The 20,467-nt window shown below is 38.4% G+C and overlaps 1 protein-coding gene across 1 annotated transcript in view; it reads left to right on the top strand.

Annotated features, from left to right (window-relative positions):
• Positions 1-3,759, top strand: part of RAB3C (RAB3C, member RAS oncogene family) — a 451,684-nt gene extending 447,925 nt beyond the window's left edge. Inside the window, exon 4 of the mRNA XM_007944149.2 lies at positions 3,572-3,759. Coding sequence (XP_007942340.2) covers positions 3,572-3,759 — 188 coding nt within the window. The remainder of the gene's footprint in view (positions 1-3,571) is intronic.
• The last annotated feature ends 16,708 nt before the right edge of the window (positions 3,760-20,467 follow it).

Raw genomic sequence — 20,467 nt, 5'->3', positions numbered from 1 at the left:
TGTCTTGCCAATTGTTCAAAGCTAGTGAGAGTGGATAGTGGGGCTAGATCCCTATCTCCTGATTGACAGCTCATCCCTCCCATCATATCATCACCTTCTCCAGCCACACTGTATAGATGGAGTGCTCTTATAATATGGTTCTCTGTTTCTGGGGCATTCTTCCTCAGTAGCCATGCCTTCCTGGTATGCCAGGTTACTATTGAGGAGCTCAGAACTTGATAGCTCTCAAGATCAAGGATTACTTTACTGACTTTAAGTTGTTCAGTAGCATCACAGGATGTCACATTTGACAAAGGCTTATGTAGATTACCACTTTTTCATGTTGGCCAAATCTTTTTTGATCTCCTTCAACTTCAATAGCTTCCCAAATCACATTGATAAAAAAAGAAGTGTTAACAGAAAAACTGAGAGAATAAAACTTGTAAATGAAACCTCTGTGCCAAATTCTGAGTTTGTTTTGTCTTGTTTTCTGAAAGAAGTGTCATCCAGGAATCTTCTTCAGTGGGTTTTTGTTACCTCATGCCACAAAACACTCCCATTAGCACTGAGAAATTCCCCACAAGAATATAAATAATTCTGACACTTTAGCACCAAGGATATTGCTTAGATCCATACGTGACCTTCTAAAAATAAAATCTGGACCAAATAGGTGGAAACTGAATGACCTAGTGCTATTGACTGGGCAAACACTAGAAAAGAGTGCTGTTAACACCAAATGGTGTTATCTGTAGACAGAAATACAGAATGTGAGAGAGCTATATAAACACTGCTCAAGGAGACAAATGAAAGAGAAATACATGTCAAAGCTGATTTGACATATCCACCAGTATTTTATAGAACCTTGCTCTTCTGATGCTTCTTGGACTCACATCCTGCAATTATGCACTTGGGTTTTAACAATGGAAGACACCAGAGTTGATGAAATTCAAGATCACATGTAGTCAGTGTCATAGCTAAATTAGAAATTTTAACTCATTGGGATTGCTTTTTGTAGTCTAACCTTCAACACTATTTAAGAAAATCAGTGTCTCTGGGTTATCAGAGGGGGATTGGCATGGATATAAAATATTAGCCTGTTCTTTCTCCTTTGGCCTCAGGAGCTAGGATGAAATCACATGATTTAATTGCTCAGATCCATGTGGCTCCTCTGAGATAGGGCCAGATGCAACCAGAAGGATTTATAGACTGTAAAATTCAGAATGGATTAGAAAAGCATTTCTATGTTCTGCCCAACACATCCTAAATCAACGGTCCCTGAATGAACCAGAGCAATCTCTGACTTGTCTAGTGGGGAGGTTGTCATGGCAACTGACTGGCAAGCTCAGCCAGTGGAATGTGAATGCAAACAATGGAGTGATAAGATTGTGTACAGAGCAGCATGCCGAGATAGCTGCTTCTACCCAGGTACAGTGATGCATCAGTAGAAGTGTGAAACTGTCACTGCATTTTGTACCTTCTTTCAGTTCTGGCACCTCATTTGAAATGTATCAAGTGTCCCTTCCCAAGTTTCTGTAATGCATTGCTGCTGATAGATAACAGAAGCTATGGGAAAAATCACACCAGTAGGTAGATGCAGTGCTTTATGAAGTCCCGGAGAGCTGTTAGGGTAACACCACTCAAAATATCCTAATGGAGGAAGAACACCTAAGGGAAATCCTATGACTCTTTAGTGCCACCTTGTGTCTTGTTTAAATCCAGTTGCCTTTGAGTAGATTCTGAGTGGTGGTGTGCGCAGAGTAGAACAGCTCCATAGATTTTCAAGGCTGTGACCTTTTGTAAGTAGAACACCAGACCTGTCCTCCAGAGGCACCTACCTGCAGGTAGGTTCTAACTTACCCCTTTGGTTACTGGTTGAGTACTTACCTGTTTGTGTTACCCTGGGGTCCTCTCCTGTCTTCTTCTTGTTAGGTGCCATCGAGTCACCTCCGACTCAGAGAGACACTATGAACAACAGAACAAAACACTGCACGGTCATGTTCTAGCCTCATAATCCTTGCTGTACTGAGCCTGTGGGTTGCAGACAGTGTCAATCCATCTCATTGAGGGCTGTAGTAGAAACCACATGGCAGGCCATTGATTCAAGTCCACTCAAAGTCCCAAGGTCAGAAGAGCATGGCAGGCTGCTGAACAATGACACAGTTATGTGCAGGGTCCAAGTGTGCCATAAGCTAGAGGCCACTCCCAAAGCTGCTTCTTATATACAGGAAGCAGACCACATCCTGAAAGCAGCTACTCAGGTGCTTGTGGTAGATCCCACCATGGAGTTGATTGCCATTCTCATCATGGGGAATAACTACTACCAGCTGCCCAGCCATTCAACTTGGGACTTTCAGTGGACTTGAATCAATGGCCTGTCATGTTGTTTGGTAACACTGGAACTGTGCCTTTTCATTTATTGACTTTGGGTTGTCAGCCTCAGCAGCCAGCAGCTGTCTGAGTGAAGAAAAGCCTCCATCTTCAGTGGGCCAGAAGCAGGGGGCAGAGCTAAAGCTCAAGGCTGAGGGGCTTTCACCCAGTCCCCAGAGCCTGGCACTTTGAACTCAGACTTAAATCCTCCAAACTGTGAGAGAATAAACTCCTGTTTGTTAAAGCATCCCATTTGTGCTATATTCATATCAGAGCAGCACTATGTAACCAGAACAAGGGCCTTTCCCTTTGTTGTTGACCCTCCACTTTATCAAGCATGATATCCTTCTCCAAGGAATGGACCCTTCTGACAATATGACCTGACAATTTACTAAAAGCTTACCTTCAACCCCTTCAATGGGGAGCAGCAGGCATACATTGAAAAAGTTAGAGCTGGATCCTGTTGGAGTTTGTTAGTCTCTTTTGAAGGAAAAAAAAAATGCACAAAAGACTTCTAAGCCTCAAGTTAATCAGAAAAATGAAAATTAATAGTTCTGGTAGAATCTCAGAATAGGGAAAAAAGAAACTCTCAAACACCAAATGCAAAAAAAAAAAAAAAAAAAAAAACGCAACCACTGCTGTGGAGTCGGATCCAACTCATAGTGACCCCCCCTTGGGTTTCCAAGGCAGTATCAATACGGAAGTAGATTGCCCAACTTTCCTTCTGAGGAGTGGCTGGGGTTTGAACTGCCAGCCTTGTGGTTAGCAGTCAAATGCCTTAGGCACTACACCACCAGAGCTCCTTATCAAATATCAGTCCTACATAGCATTGCAAGAAGCTGCTTGGTGGGCTGGGGATAGGGAACACAGCTGATATAGACAGACCCAATTGAGCATTCTTAATGTTGCCATCAGTAATAAATACTTGCAAAGGAAATTTAACCTGTTCAGCCACACTGGTAGCATAAGTGAACTGGTTGAGAAAAATAAAATTTGAATATTACCAATTCCACTTTATAACTCTCTTTTTGGGGGGCAATGGGGATCAATATTGTAGCAGTTGGTGAAATGGAACCTCATCCCCACCTCTCATTTCTAAGTCAAACCAGACCCACCACCTTCTACTGGCCCACCATCAACCAGCACCATTAAAAAACAAGAAGTCCCACTTAATTTCAGCAGAAGTATGTAATGACCAACCTGTGTTTCTGTGTATCTCTTCTAGGGTTTGAGTTCTTTGAAACAAGTGCCAAGGATAACATTAACGTCAAGCAGACATTTGAGCGCCTTGTGGATATCATCTGCGACAAGATGTCAGAGAGTTTGGAGACCGACCCAGCCATCACTGCTGCAAAGCAGAACACAAGACTCAAAGAAACCCCTCCTCCACCGCAGCCCAACTGTGGCTGTTAATGTCCACACACACACACAGGCAGCTCCAGGGGGTTTGGTTACCAACAAACAGCATTTATAAATGGTTGATTAGCCTTCATTTACACTGCCTAATAATTATATGATGAAAGTCTTTGATGTTGATGGCTCATATATGCATTCAATTCCTGGGAGTTTTCCTGTGTTCATATGTGGCAAATATATGATCTTAAATTTGTAAGGACTATCCATCTATAAACATCTGGTATTTGCATGTGACTATTTATTTGTCCTGTAGGATCTATTTTTTTTTTTTTAATTTCTTCTCAGTTATGCGACTGCTGTGACCTCAGATGAAAATTTCACTATAACTGATTTTTGTGCCACAGATTCAAATTATGCTCTTCATTTGTAGAGATGATGACCAAGGAAGTGTGTGTGTCTGTGCATGCGCACATGCGTGCACACACACGTGCACACAAGCAGAGAAGATCTCAAGAGATTTCTTTTTAGTCTTAACTGATATCAGGTGGAAATATTACTCATTATCAGGGAGTCTGTCATGGGGCTGATTAGTTTACTGGTGAAGAAATGTGTCTGATCTTCACTATTATTAATATCTGAGGAAACAATTGAGTATAAGGAAATTGAAATATTTTTTTTAATGCCCTTGAAAATTTCCTAAAGTCTTAACGTTAACATGACTAGAGGTAAAATTAAACAAATCTAAGTTTACATGTTTAAATAAGCAATTTCTCTAACCCAGGACTGCTATTTCCAATGACTTGATTCAATACTCTGAATATTTGGGGCACTGAACCAACTGAAGAATCTCTGAGTGGTGCAGTTGATTAACACAGTCCTCTGCTAACCTAAAAGTTGGAAGTTCACTCAGCAGTGCCACAAAAGAAAGCCTTGGTGATTTATTTCCCAAAAAATCAGCCATTGAAAACGCTATGGAGCACAGCTCTACTCTGATACAGATGGGGTCGTCATGGGTCAGAGTTGACTTTATGGCAACTGGTTGGTTGAAACAGACTGAGATTTATCTGCTAAATGCCAATTATGCAACAAGCATTTTAATGAAGGAAGGAATAGCTGTAGAATTCCAAGGGCTGGGCTCCTCTCATTTCCTTAATGACTTGCCCCTCATCACACACACCACCACAACCACCACCATGGTCAGTTTCTTGGAACCATCACCAGCTGTTGAAATGGAGGATCTGTTGAAGCTTCCTAGGAATTTTTTTTCCAATAATCTGTTCAGCATAGCTAAATTCTCTTACCTAATTAGTGGTGATTTAAACACTGTCTCAATGAACCCTAGGTTAAAGAAATGACAATTTCCATTGTTAATCTTTCAATGCAGGTGCTCTAAAGAGCATCCTCATTGTATAAGTCTGTAAACATGTTAAGTTACTCTGAGAATACTCTGGAACTGAGGGTCATAGAAAGACTTGATGCCATAAGTAATTTGAACATGGGAGGAAAATTGTTCAAAAACCCAGAAATTTTATTCCAGATGTCTTGAATGTCTGAATAACAAGCAAACAACAAATCCTACCAGCTGTGCTGAGCCCTAGGGGGAAATCTGGCTTCTCCATCACCATCCAGCATTATTTTCATCTGGGATTATAAAAAAGTGGCAGATGCTGTTGGCGGATTTGAAAGGGCAGTTCCATTAGGTGGACTTTCCTTTTTTTTTTTTTTTTGGATGATCATGTTAAAGGTTTCGTGCTCACTCACTCACTCACTCACTTGCTTTGTCTCTTTTCACAAACAGACACTTCCCATGAAAGCATTAGGTGCAATTTATTGGGCAAGGGAAAAACATGCATATGTCTAAAGATATCTCTGTAAAATGTCAACAAGTCACATACACAAACTAGGTCACATACCTCATTAGTATGTTGTTATTGTTAGCTGTCCTTGAGTTGGCCCCAGCTCATAGAAACCCTATGTTCAATGGAAGGGAACACTGCCCAGTTGTTCATCATTCTCATGATCGGTTGCAGATCAAATCGTTGTGCACCATAGGGTTTTCCTTGCTGATTTTTGGAAGTAGATCACCATACCTTTCTTTCAAAGTGCCTCTGGGTGGACTTGAACCTTCAACATTTTGCTTAGTAGCTAAGTGCATTAGCCATTGCACTACCCAGGAACTCACCCCCATTAGTAAGTTAGAAGATAAAAAAAAAAAAAAATTATAGGAGAGAGTATTTGGGATGTTTTAACCTTATTTGTGTTAATTCTCACCTTTTTAGCTTAAGATTCCACTAATAGGTAAGAAATGTCCATTTTGGCACCTTCACAAGCCTTTGCTTAGTGAAGACAGGAAAACATCAATGTCCTATTCGGTTTTTAATGGGGCAATCAGCTTCAAAGTCAAAAAACTTACTGGGGAGCAAAGGGAAAGAAGAGAGGAAAGGGTGTACATAAAAACAGATTTGTTTGCAACAGTATCTTCACTATTAAACATGGCAAGGTCTCACTGTTCTATGCCAGCCTGGGGAGCAGAACTCAGCAATAGCCAGCAAGTCATTTCCATGGAATATTCAACACTTTCTATTGCCCAACCCCCTTTGGAAGTGAAGGCTTCCTGGTTGATTCTCTGTCCTGAAGCTCATGTCCTGCTATAAACTTTATTCCAAGTAATTGAGTGGGAAGTTTCCAGAGAGGATTGTCACAGGATTCCATGGAGGAACACCTGTGTTCCTTCTATAAAGTACATGGGAAGAGAGGATTAGCTCTACTCCTGATCTCATCAAGAGATCCTTGGATTTAAAATCAAATTTCGTAATTGAGAAACAAGTCCAGGGTTAATTAAGTGAGCTTCTATTGGCATCAATCTATATTACTTATAAATCACAGCACTGTAGTCTCAAGGTTTTTCAACCTTTTGGCCAATACACACAGACCAAATACACCTACATCTTCTCCATCTTCCCCAACAGGCTAAATTACCACAGTCGATTTTTACCAAGGACCCATTTGAACCTGCATTTTAAAAAGCAAAATACCTTAAAAAGTATATGCTTGTGTTATTTCCTATATCTTAGCCACACACTCCTTTTTTGTCTTTGATGCAATTAATGTTTAAAGTATGGATTTCTTTTGCTCTGACATTCATCTCCCCACCATAACAATCCTTGAATTATTCATTGGGAACAAATCTTGATTTTGTTTTGAGTTGGTGCTTTTCAGAACTCAGGTGTTGGGACATTCCTTTCCTTTCCTAACTCACTTGAAACACTAGGTTGAATTCATCTCCTCTAAATAGCTATCTCTAGAGTGGATCAGCATTTCAGCCTTTTGGGATGAGAATGGAAGTAGAAGGTGGAAGAAGTGTCTTAATTCTTAAGATAGTAGTTTACAACGTTAGCAACTCATCTACAGGCTCATAAATGGAAGTGCTTCAGGATGATGAAATCAGTTCCTTGTGGCTGCCCAACTGAATAGCTTCTACTGTCTTGATGAATTTCTAAGGACTGAGAGAAGCACAAAATTCTTTAGCTCACTTGCTGTCAGTAGCCTGATAACTCAGTACTAAGATTTTCATTTGGAAAGGGAAATATTAATATGCCTTCAGTGGTAGCATTGTTATGATAAAAATGAAATGTAATTTCCACAAAATTACAACCCAAATTATTTAAGACACTTAATAATGAAATACAGATTTCATGGACTTAATACTTAACCCAGATCAATTGTAGTCTTTGTGTTTAGCAAATTAGTTACTTTGTAGGAGCCAATTTAAACTTCCAATTTTACCCACTGAGAATAGACTTTTGGTATGCAATATTCATTTTGAAAAATAGAAGCACTCCACTATTAACTGAACTTCAATGAAGCAGCATTCATGTCGACTGTGATCTATCATAATTGGCAGTTCATTGTGACGTGCTTTATCTGATATGTATCTTAGTGCATGGTGGGATGTACTATGCCATCCTTTAGTCAGCTGTGTGGCATTTGTGGGACTATATTAAAAATGTATCTGGACTCTACCAAGCTATTCAAAGCTGAGGTAGCAGCTGCATGTGAAAAACTGTGATAGAAATCTTATTTTAAAGTCTTGACTAAACTCCTTCTAGACCAAAAAGTTACTCTGTGTTTGTTAATAATTTTCACAGTATTGTTGGAATGCTTGATTGGGTATTCTGGTATTGCATTCTTGGGAACTGGTCTGTCTTTCTCTCTGAAGAGTCCTTCCTTCCTCCCTAAATTACAGTTTGCATGACTGGTGACTGAAACTTTACTTCCTTGGTGTGTAGACTCACTCAGTGTGCAAAGTCAGGGTGCATGGGAACGACTAGATTCACGTTGCCTTTCTAATCACCCTGCAAAGTGTGATTGCTACAGCTCTGCTTAGCTCTGCCTAGCTGTGCTTTCTTCCCATGATTTAGTAGGTTATCTAGTAGAATAGTGAAGTCTCTCTGATGGACTGAGCCATTTTAGTATTAAAGTCCACTTTTTAGAGTTCTTTATATTTTAGGTGAATTTTTTACCAATGTCAATTAAAGATATACATCAGTTTTATATCCTGGAATGAATTGGGACAAATTGGATAAAAGATGGAAGTTTATGATGATTAGAATAAAAGAGGCCTTTATCTTTACATTGCACCCAAATGACTCTGGGTTCTAGAAATACAGTATCCCCTAAGGGGTCGAAAACAGAGCTGGAGAGTTTATCTGAAATCTATCTACCTATTGTTACCAGTACTTCTGAGTAAATGTAGTTGTTTTTATTTTTTTCTTAAAAAAAAAAAAAAAACTGTTACTGAAATGCTTGACACTCCAGTGAAATAATATTCCCCTATATAATAATAATAAGGTTGTAAATAATATGAAGATTAAAATATTGACTCTTAGATCACATGCATAGTGCTGCCCTCCCAGCATACACACAATCACACACAGAGAGCCTTTTTTTAATTAAGAGAAAATTCTGCATACAGTGCTTTCTCAGTGCTTGGAAAAAGGCAGCCTTTGTCACGTTCCACCTGTAACACATTTTGCTGAAAAGGCTTCTCAACACTGATTTGATTTGATTAGGCTGTGTGCCTGTGTACTAAATTGCCATTACACACAGAGAACAGAGATAACATCCATTTTGCAAACACTCTAGACAACAGAAATGAATTTAACCTAACCTCAGTCAGGGCACAAGTTATTAAGATCATACGGTCTAGTTAGTGGACAAATTGAACATTCTATTTGCAATTCTCTTTTCTCTTCCTATTATTATTATTTATCATTTTAGTTTTTTTTTAAAGTACCACCCTCACAGAATGACAGGATCAAGAATAGGGAAAATGACTCAAGTTTCACTGTTTACCTCCTATCAGTCATTACTTGCTAAACTGCAGTTTGGGGATTACCTATGCATTGCATTCACCTGTGCTCATCTTTCCTTCATTGTGGACAACTGAGCCTGTGGCTTTACCTCTTAATGGAAGCATTTCCTGTATTTATGTTGTTTTGGGCTAGGGATTGCTTAGGTTCATGAATACTGTTCTTAAAGACATGGATGGTACATGAGCCACAGAGAGACCTAGCCTTTCAGGGACATGAGCATGACCTACATCTGTCTAGTAGTTTCACACTTCCTCCTGTAAAAGTGAAATCCGGGGATTGTTTGCTGTATCCGTATGATGGCTTGCCACACATTGTGTCATCATCCCCAAGATGCGTTCTGAATGAAAACTGTCCTGTAATTCCTGTTAATATATTGTGAATGTCAGACGTGATGTGATACCGTTGGACTGTTCAAACGTGCAACTGTTTAATAGTGTTTGTGGAACTGAAATGTCTTAAATGTTGCATGGAATATGTTATAAAAATAGATTTGTTTTCTATTTTTCAACACCTCATAATTGAGGGTTCATGGGCCAATAAGTGCAATATTTAATGACTTATCAGTGTATATAAACTAGCGTGAAAGAGTGAATTGTAATGAATGTGTGAAGCGCTTTGATGGCTGTGTAACTTATTCAAATGATTTCTAGTAGCTGTATTTGTCTAGTGGTGCAATTTATACAGTAAATACCTTATTGGTGTCATGTGAAACTCCTCTGTGCCTACTTTAAAGTACTTTTTTTTTTTCTATAAGACCAAACATTTAGTATCTGTGAATATATGTCAACTTTACCTTTTAGAATTGTGGACTATATTTTCAAGACAGAATGGCTGTTGGTTTAATTTTATAAAGGCATTTATTTCTTTATTTCAGAATTCTCCTTAAGCCTCTTATAAGACTACATTTTTTTTAATTTAGGTATCTAAGAAAAAATATGCACATAAGGAAAAGTCACTCTTTTCAGATAGGCTGATCACATATTCAGTCTACTAAAAATTTTTGCTCTTATATTTGTATGTGCATTTTATTTGCAGATTTAACACTATTAACCCTGGGAATCCTTAAACATCAATGTCTTTTTAGGTTATAGCTAATGTTAGTTACATTCACTCTCTATCCTCAATTGTCCACACTGATGATACAGGAGAAACAAAAAAATCAGAATTCTTAAAACATGTTGGAATGTCCTCATAACCTTATATGATTCATCCTCACTTCCCCTTGGTTAATCCCAGAATTAGTGGCCTGAAACTTCCCTGAGCAGCAAAATCAAACAATTAGCCCTGGCTGCTGGATTACCAAAAGCTGTCATGTTCATGTATATGATGTTCAAAGTAGATTAAGTACCTTAAGTTCTGTTTTGCCATGTCAATTTTTAAAGCAAAGCAATCATTTTCATATTGTGCTTTGCCTTTTCATTAATTAGTGGAGTAAAACATAATACCCTTAGGAAGAAAAACAAGGTATGAGTTGCTCACTAACAGTGATGGAGGGCAGTTGACTCTACAAGACCATGGCCATCTGTATGTCATATGAAGCCTTCAGTTCTCTCTATGGCACTTGGCCTGAAATTTATATATGATGTCCCAATATACTAACTGGCTTCAGGCTACCAGAGACAATATCTAGCCCTATCAAATATGAAATATAAATAAATAAATATAATAGCCTGAAATTTATACTCAGCTCACAAAACCCACTGAAGAAGTCAAGAGAAGGTAGGTGAAACAAGGAGATTAGGAAGACTTTGTGCCAAATTTTAAAAAGACAAATGGAAGCTGGTAGTCAGTGTTAGAAAGATAATTTAAGGTTGTAGTTCAATGTTTAGTTAGTCAACATATAGTTACTGAACACCTACCATGTGCTCGCTGCTGTAGAATCAAACATGGAGGATAAAATTATGGTTCCTGCCCCTGAAAAGCTTACTGACTGAGTGACAGATAAGACAAAATACCAAGACATAATGCAAGTGCAAAATTATGTCCAGATATAGAGCACAGAGAAAAGGAGACTTATGAAGACTGGAATAGGCAAAGATAACTCCATTGAAAAGTTAGGCATCATTCTAGAAAGAATTAGGTAGTGAGGAGACTGTGCCAGGAAATTAAGTGGAAATGGTGTAAGTATGTTCCCTTAAATGGAAAAATGATAGATCTAGCAGTTATGGATCATTGTTTTTCTCAAGAAAGCCAACTGACCTTTGAAATCCTTAAATTACCCTAGTTTGGCTTCCTCACTTTTGTCACCATGAGGAACACAAGATGTTGCATTGTCATATTTCTCTGTGCTAGTAGCCCAGAATGGGCCACAAAACACAAAATGCCTTTAAATCCACACTGAAGCAGTTGACTTAGACATTTTGCCAGTGTACTAAACTATGAGACATTGTCTATTGTAATGTCACCCAAATAGATGTGCCCAGAGTTGTCTCTGTATGCTAGCCACAAGGGGCTAGGAAGTACGTAGGTGAAGACCTCCTTTTGTAACTGGGCACTTTGGACTCCTTCTCAGTGAATGTACTATGGAACACTTCTTGAGAAAAATTATTGAGTAATAGCTTAATGCTTTTATATAGTGATCGTGACACTTAGTTAAAACTACTGCTGCATAGCAAATATTGTGACTCTTCATGTGTCCACAGGAGCACTTGTGTGGGTTTCAAGCTATGAAATTTATTCATATTGTGAAATTTTAATTCTCTTTATTGAAATTAATTGTGTAGAGACTGTGCTATTAGGTATTGAGTTTGTATGTGAATTCTGTGTGGAAAGTGGTTTTTGTTCTTTGGGTTTGTCTTGTTTTATTTTTTTGGAGAATACAATAAATATTTAAGAGACTATATTCCTGAATTCCTCAGCCTTAGTTTGATGAATTTTTTCATGTCCCTTCAGTTCGATTTATTTTTGGTCCTAGAATGTCTTTTGTTATTTCTTTTTTACTTTCCTCTTCTATAACTCCAGATAGAACTGAAGCTAACACTAGAGACACAGGATGAAAAAAATTTTATTTAGGACTCGGAATACCCAGAAGAGAATTTGGCCATAGGTATAGGGGTTAATTCCAATACTTATAATACTACAAATTCTCACAACTGGACCAATATGCAACATCATGATAAATGGAGAAAAGATTGAAGATGTCAAGGATTTCATTTTACTTGGATCCACAATCAACACCCATAGAAGCAGCAGTCATGAAATCAAATGACATATCTCACTGGGCAAATCTGCTGGAAAAGACCTCTTTAAAGTTTTAAAGAGCAAAGATGTCACTTTGAATACTGAGGTGCACCTGACCCAAGCCATGGTATTTTCAATAGCCTCATATGCATGTGAAAACTAGAAAATGAATAAGGAAGACTACAGAAGAGTTGATGCATTTCAAGTGTAGTGTTGGTGAAGAATATTGAATATACCATGGACTGGCAGAATTAACAAATCTGTCTTTGAAGAGGTAGAGCTGGAATGCTCTATATACGTGAGAATGGCCCGATTTAGTCTTATCTACTTTGGTCATGTTATCAGAAGGACTCAGTCCCTGGAGAAAGATATCATGCTTGATAAAGTACAGGGACAGTGAAAAAGAAGCCCCTGAATGAGATGGATTAACACAGTGGTTGAAATAATGGGCTCTAGCATAGCAATTATTGTGAGAATGATGCTGGACTAGGGAGAATTTCTGTTCTACTCAGGACTGCTATGAGTTGGCACTGACTTGACAGCACCTAAAAACAACAACACTTTTTATATCTGATTGATTCTGCATTCCAGAGTTGCAAAGCCCTTGCCTTTAGAGCCATGAATGGGGCAAAGACCATGTATACATAGCCTAGAGCCTGGTGGTCATTTTGGCATGCTGTTAGCTGGGGATGGAAAAGGAGCAGTCAACAGGAACAATGTGTTGATATGTGAATGGCTTGAACTTCATTTAATGTTACAGTGTTTGGTTAAATGATAAGCCAATTTTTTTTTCAAGCTTTGCTTGTCCTTGGTCTGCAGGGCATGGGGAAGCAATAAGCTATCATACCATCCATGTAACAGTACACTCATTATTAATTCTGAGATTCCTTAAGGTTCTATCTGTGCCATCAGTGCTGAAAATAAACCAAGTGGGAAGGTTCCAGGAAGATCCACATAAGCTGAATTATCTTCATGAACTGGATTCAGTGATAGGAGGGTTATTACAGGTAGACAAAGCAAGGAATCAAAAATATGGAAAAAATAATAAAAGAACATTCCAGTCACACTGTCAACAAATATTTACAGAATACTTTCTCTATGCTAATTTCTTGATATCCTGACCCTCAAATAACTCATACAATTTCCATGGGAGTAAGCATATGAATTAATAAATTATTAATTTGTTAATAATTACTAATTAATAAATTATCAATTTATAAAATTAATATCCTCCAATACTTGTATCTAATGAATAATTGAAATGTCTGTTAGAAATTAATTTCAAAAGAGCATATCAAAATATCTTCTTAGAAATGTTAAAATATATATTTGCTACACTATAACCCCTACGGAGCTCTGGTTTGCAGTGCCTAAGGTATTTGACTACTAACCAGAAGGTTCGCGGTTCACACCCACCAGCTGCTCCGCAGAAGGAAGATGGGGCAATCAACTTCTGTAAATATTTACCACCTCAGAAACCCAAAGGGCATCACTATAGGTTAGAATCAATTCAATGGCAGTGAGGTTGGTCGTCCCAGATAAATTGATAAACAGTTATCCAGTAGTAATAGGAAGAGGACTATATATATTTCCCAGTTATTCAAAGACTTTTGTGATTTAATCAAATCCAACTCACTTTGCCCACAGTCCCCTCCACCTTCACTTTTCAGTAATAACATCCTTGCTTTGGATTAGTTTTTAAAATGAACTTATTATGTAGCTCTCTCTCAATAGCCTTAGGACTGTTACCTGAAAAATAATTACAACTGTCACCCTCAGAAGATGCTAGCTCATTCCCTCCTGAGCTTCCTGCTGGATTTCAAAAAGACTCCTTCCAAATATAGGTCACAAGTCAGGCTCTGGTTTTTGAACACTTCTCATGGACTTTTCAGCTCTTGCTTCTCTTCTTTTTTCTAACTTTCTTCTCACCCTTACCTTCTCACCTCAGTCCAAAACTTTTAGTCTGCTGGAGATGAGGTCAGGCTGCTTGTTTTTTCTTACTAAACTATTTTTATGTATAAATATTATATCCTGAGTCCTTTAGGGATACAGTTTCTTGCTGTTGTTTATTAATTCTAAATCACAGGTAACTTTGACTTAAAATTATATCCTGTGTTTTTCTTTAATTAATTATCTCTCCCCTAAAGCAATTTTGGTGACTGACCAGAAAGAAATATATTAAAAAATATAAGGAAGGTGGTGATGGGGAGTGGAGGGAGAATCTGAATTAATATTTGTAAACAATATGTGACTAAGCAGACAATGACAATGCAATTTAACAATATAATACAAACTAATATAAAAGTTAAATGCCAGCTATTATGAAAACACAGAAGAAGGATAATTAACCCAGACTGCAGAGGTCTACTAGATAAAATCAGGCCCAGGCTAAAACTTATTGGAGGTGTAGGAGTTATGTAGGGACAGAAGTGAAAGGTGGTTCCAAGCTGAAAGAGATTCAAATGAAAACAGCAGAGCTATAGCAAAGCATAGTAGCCAAAGTGGCAGTGAGGCCACATCATCTGTCCTTCCCTAACCCTACAAGAGGAAGACAGAATCACCATCAGTAGCCCAAGGCCTCTTCCTGCGAGGCCAGACATGCTGCCTCTCTCCAACCCTTTCACCAACTGTTCCTCCCACAACACTCACCACCTCTCTGTTCGATTTGATAATTCACTGCAGTGACTACACAGAACTCACAGATTATGGGGTTTATTAGGGGAAAAAACAGGCTACAATTCAAGTTCAGGAACATGCTCAGTCTCTCTCAGCCCACCATCTCTCAGCCAACAGTCTCTCTCCCAGCAGTGCATGTCTCTTGGTATCTCTCTCCCAGCAGTGAGTGTCTCTCAGTCTCTCTCTCAGAAGCATGTGTCTCTCATGTCTCTCTCTCAGCAATGTGTGTCTCCCACATCTCCCAGCTGGCAGTGATAGATTTCTTCTGCCTCTAGGAGGGCTGCTTTTGAACCTGGCAGAGTGGCCAAACTATCCAATCCTAACATCAGAACTCTATACACCTGAGAGAGAGAATTTCCCAGAAGATTGCTTTGTGCTGCTCCCAACAGAAATATCCCAGGTGGATAACATTAACAATCAGGAGCTACTCAGTTGCTCATGGCAAATTCCACCACGGAATTTATAAAGACTTATGGCTAGAAAAGTCCTGCTATGTAATTTACTATATACCACAATAGCAAATTTATAAAACTCCAAACCTGTATACATATAGTGACCAAAGGGTAGAAGAAAAGGAGTGGTACAAAGATGAGATCATATAACTTGTCTGAAATGCTTTAAGAGTCTGGACTTCATCCTCCAGCTATGGAGAACTCTTGAAAAGATTTAAGAAAGGAAATTGTTTGATCAGATTTGATCAGTTTTGAAAGATCCCTCAGAGATGAGAAGTAAACTAAAAGGAAATATAAGAGAAACAGGAAGACCATTTAAAAGCTGTTATAGTAATAGTGATATGCTTGAATTAATGTTGGAACAGTGGTAGAGAGTAGCAGATGGGTGATGTTCAATTTAGAAAGTAGGAAATGGTGATCAACAGGCAGGCTTTGGGAAGAATGAGATTTAGAAATCAAGGGTGATTCTCAAGCTTCTGGCTCTGATGATTAGGTGGATATTAGTATCATTAACTAAGAGAAAGAGTAGAACAGAAGCAGCATAATTAAGGGGGAGGATTGTGAGGTCCATTTTGGAAATGTGTTTTATATTTTTGTGGAATGTGGGAATGTTGAATAAGCATTTGAGTGCGCAAGTGTAGATCTCAGAAGAGAAATGGATGAAAGACACTTCTGGGAAGCACTGGTACATAGATGATAACCTAAACTCTGGCAGTGAAGAAAATGGAATGCAGGAAAATATTTTGAATGAGATAGGAGGGGACCAAGGGCTGGAGTATACTACATTTATAGACAGCATAAAAAGGGATGCTCACAAAGAAGACTTGCAAAAAGAGTGGTCAAGGGCATGGAAGGAAATTCAAATGAGGGTGGGATACAGGAAGCCCAGAGAGGAAAGAGTTTTGAGAAAGAAGTGATCCACATTTTCAAATGATGTGAAGTAAAATCTTGGTTGCCAGTAACACTAGCAGGAGCCATTTAAAAATACCTTGGAAGGATGTTTGGGCAATCTACTTCTGTAGTGATACTGCCTCGGAAATCCAAGCAAGGGTCGCTAAGCGTCAGCTCCAACTTCATGGCAGTGAGTTTGTTTATTTTTATTTTTATTCTTTTAATGGAGGAGAACAACAGACTGTATTGGTTTGAGAAGTGAAGAGTGATGGTGAAGAGGTAAAAGACTAAAGATGGTGAAGAGTAAAGTGATGGTAATGATACTATTCTTTCAGGTACTTTGAAATGAAGGGTCTGTTGAATGAGGAGAGGCTAAGGAGGATTTTAATTCCAGAATGAGATGTTTACACATCATTACAGATTGATGATAAAGCCAGTAAAAGTAGAATTTGAAAATATAAGCAAAAACTTCTATTCTTCCATCCAAATGATATTCTCCCATTTCTACTCCTGTTCCTGTCTCCTCTACTCCCTCCCTATGTTTCTTATAAAGATTTATCTGCAATATTAGCTCTATTCATCTAAAGCTAATTGATTGTGCATTCTAATATTGTTACTAATTTTGTAGGGCACAGAGCTGTCAGCAACTTTTAATGGTGGAATAAGAACTACTATTTTTGAAGTTCATTCTTTAACAGACATTTAAAATTGTTGTATTTTTTTTTTCTTACAATTGCAGAAATTCTTACAATTTCTTACTTAAGGAAAGTTCTACCACTTCTCAACAGTGCTGACTACATAGTTCAGTGTAATAGAGTCCAGAAATAGTTAAGTGAATGACAATCCCAACTGAGCTGAAGTTTTAAATTGCTCTGTTTTCACCAAATCATAAAACCATTTGCAGAAGGAGGGAAGGTTATCATGTTTTTGAAAAGATGGAACTTCTCCTTTACACTTTTTTTCTCCATTGGGATATACTAGGTGTGATGCATTCCCTATGGTCAAAATCACTTCAGAGCAAGCGTCAATAAGCATATCCCTCAGTATCTTTTTGCCCTGGCCTCTATTCTTAGAGCAGAAAAATCAAAAAAGAGGGGTCTCCCAATGGAGAGGAAGCCAAAATTAAAAGGGCATTTAAAAATAGAACTCCAAAGGGAAGAGTGATGTTGGTAATGGAAATTCTGAAAAACTGGCACATAGTCATTGGCTTAACAAGGAAAAGGAAGACATTCAAAAAAGAACATCTGTTGACACTTGAGCTGAAAGTGAACTCAGGTTTGCAGTGGGGGAGTAGTTCTTATTAATAGAGATTTGAGATTTTGAGTAAGAAGTTAAAAGTTGATTTTAAAAAAAAGAGGGTATTGGAGAACAGATTAGATCTTCTGGTGCCATGAATTCCAGTACGAGTACTGCAAATAAGGCTTTGACAAAAAATACTCTGAAAGGATTTTATGTATTATCAGAAACTGAATGGTACCTGAAGAAGACATATAGAAAATCTTTCTTCTTCCCTTTCTCAAGTATAAAATGCAATTATTCTTAAGACATGTATGCTGGTGTTTTCCTTAGTAGTCTCCAAAGGTTACTAAAACTCTTTGTAAAAGTCATTTCAATGTTTCTCTCACATATCTTTCTGCCCATAAATAGATGAAGGTCTAGAAGGGTTTTCATCCACTGTCAGTAGAAAAGACAAAAAAAAATTCTTCAAAATGACAGTGTGACATAGAGCACTGTGATAACAGCTTTGTGTGTGTGTGTGTGGGGGGGGTGATTTGGGTGAAAATTTACAGAGCAAATTCACTTTCCATACAGCAGTTCACTGCATTTTGTCTCATGACATTGACTACAATGTATCCCAATGCAACAGCTCCCCTCCCACTTCCTCACAGTAGTTACCTCTTCCCTGTGTGCATCCCTCCATGAACCCCTGCCCCCTGAGCTGTCTCCCTGTGCATATATAGCCCTTCTTTCTCCAATAATTATTCTCTCCAAGGAGTATATCTACCTTGGGCAAATGTTTAACTCATATGCCTGTCTTTTGTTTGGCTGGAAGCCACAGGTGTGGGATCAATCCAGACCTGAAGGGCAGCTAGGGGCATAGTCTCAGTGGTTCCATCAGGCTCTACCAGACGAGCAAACCTGGTCTTTCCCCCTTTTTTCCCAAATGATTTTGAGTTTTGTTCCACATTGTTCTCCCTCTCTACCCAGGATCTCCTACAGATCCGCCTCTGAGTGATTGACAATGGTAGCTGGGCACCATCTAGTTCTTCCGGTTTCATAGTCATATAGACTGCAGATCACATGGTGTACCAGTCACTTGGACTAATTGTTTCCATGAATCTTTGGTTTTCTTCATTATTCTTTGCTCTGGGTGAGGAGAGACCCATCGTTGTATCTATATGGCTGCTTGCAAGCTTTTAAGATCCCAGTCACTACTCACAATAACAGCTTTTTGTAATATTCACAAATTACCTTAATTTCCATTTATCTCTTGGCCAGCTTCATGAATACAAAGATATTAGTTCGAAAGAATCTACCTTTGGATTTAAAATGAAAATTGTTCAATATTATAACCACCAAAGTCACTCAATGGTCTAATCATTTAAATCAGGTATTTTTATGGCTCTGAGCTTTCCTTTTGGGGGTAGTCAATGTGTATTATTTCATTCATCTATTTATTCAACATTTGAGAGCCTTTATGCATCAGGCACACAAATTTAGTTCTTCATTATCCTCTGAAGTACTTTCCCATAAGATTAACAAGCTGGCCAGTAGTCAGTTTTAGCCCTGCAGTGGTAAGTACCACCCAATTTAAATTAATCCTGTGGTAAAAATCTCAGCGATCAGGGCTTGTATCTCCAACTTGAGCTATCAAACCAGAATCTCTGGGAATACCAAACCCAAACCAAACACACTACCATTGAGTCAATGCCAACTCAGTGTCCCTGTAGGACAGAGTAGAACTGTTACATAGGTTTTCCAAGGTTGTAAATCTTTACAAAAGTAGACTTTCTCCTGCAGAGTAGCTGGTGAGTTCAAACTGTCAACTTTTTGGTTAGCAGGCCAAAGCTTCAACCACAGTACCAACTGAGCTCCCTTTTCTCTGAGGATACGGTCTGGGAATAAGCATTTTATAAAAATTTCCAGGTCTTCTTCCTGAGGTACAATTTTGTGAAACACTGACAAAAAACAACAAGAGGTAACACAATTGGTACAGCTTTCCCAAATATGAAGCAAATAAAAGCTTTCTTCATCATCAAGAGTTATCCAGTTCATCACAGATGGGTAGTCAGGTGAACGATAAGGTATGTCTAGACAAAAAGGAATATACCCATGACCAGGTATGCAGATGATATTTCTACATATGTATTTTTATATATTATATATATATATAATATATATATATATATATATGTTGGGCAATCTACTTCTGTAGTGATACTGTCTCGGAAACCCAAGGAGGGGTCGCTATGAGTTGGGTATGACTCAACAGCACATAACAACAACAACAATATGTCTATATAAAAATAGAACTAACAAGGGCAAAATTATGATAACTTATTAGGCACAGTCAACCACCCTGGTGGAGCAAGTTGTTGGACCTGTTGGCTCAGGACTATGGTTGCAGAGGACATCAAGCTCAGTTGGCATAACATATCACACATAAACATTGTTCTACATCCTACTTTGGTGAGTAGCAAATGGAGCCTTAAAAGCTTACAAACAGCCATTCGGATACAACAATTGGTCTTTCCTCATCCAGAGCAAAGAAGAATTAAGAAAACCAAAGATTCATGGAAACAAATAGTCCATAAAACAAGTGGACTGTGCAAACCTCAGCCTATGTGACCATGAGACCAGAAGAACTAGATGGTGTCTGACTACCACTATCAACCACTCAGAAAGGGATCACTGCAAGAGATCCTGGATAGAATGGGAGAACAATGTGGAACAAAACTCAAAATCATAAAAATAAAAAAAGGCCAGATTTATTGGTCTGATAGATGTTGGTGAAAACCCAAAGACCCTGACTCCTAGGTCTAGAATTGAACTTATGGCTGTGGCTTCCATCTAAATGACAGACAGGCATATAGAGTGAACATTTACACCTGATGGATACACTCCTTAGAACAATCAATCATGGGAGAACAGAAGGGCAGTATTTGCACAAGGAGGTAGATCAGGGGCCAA

Source organism: Orycteropus afer, unplaced genomic scaffold (genome assembly GCF_000298275.1).
Source record: "Orycteropus afer afer isolate SDZICR_OR568_19922 unplaced genomic scaffold, OryAfe1.0 scaffold00122, whole genome shotgun sequence".
Taxonomy (NCBI): Eukaryota; Metazoa; Chordata; class Mammalia; order Tubulidentata; family Orycteropodidae; genus Orycteropus; species Orycteropus afer.
The sequence above is the reverse complement of the archived record's forward strand: the minus strand, read 5'-3'. Positions and strand labels throughout refer to the sequence as shown.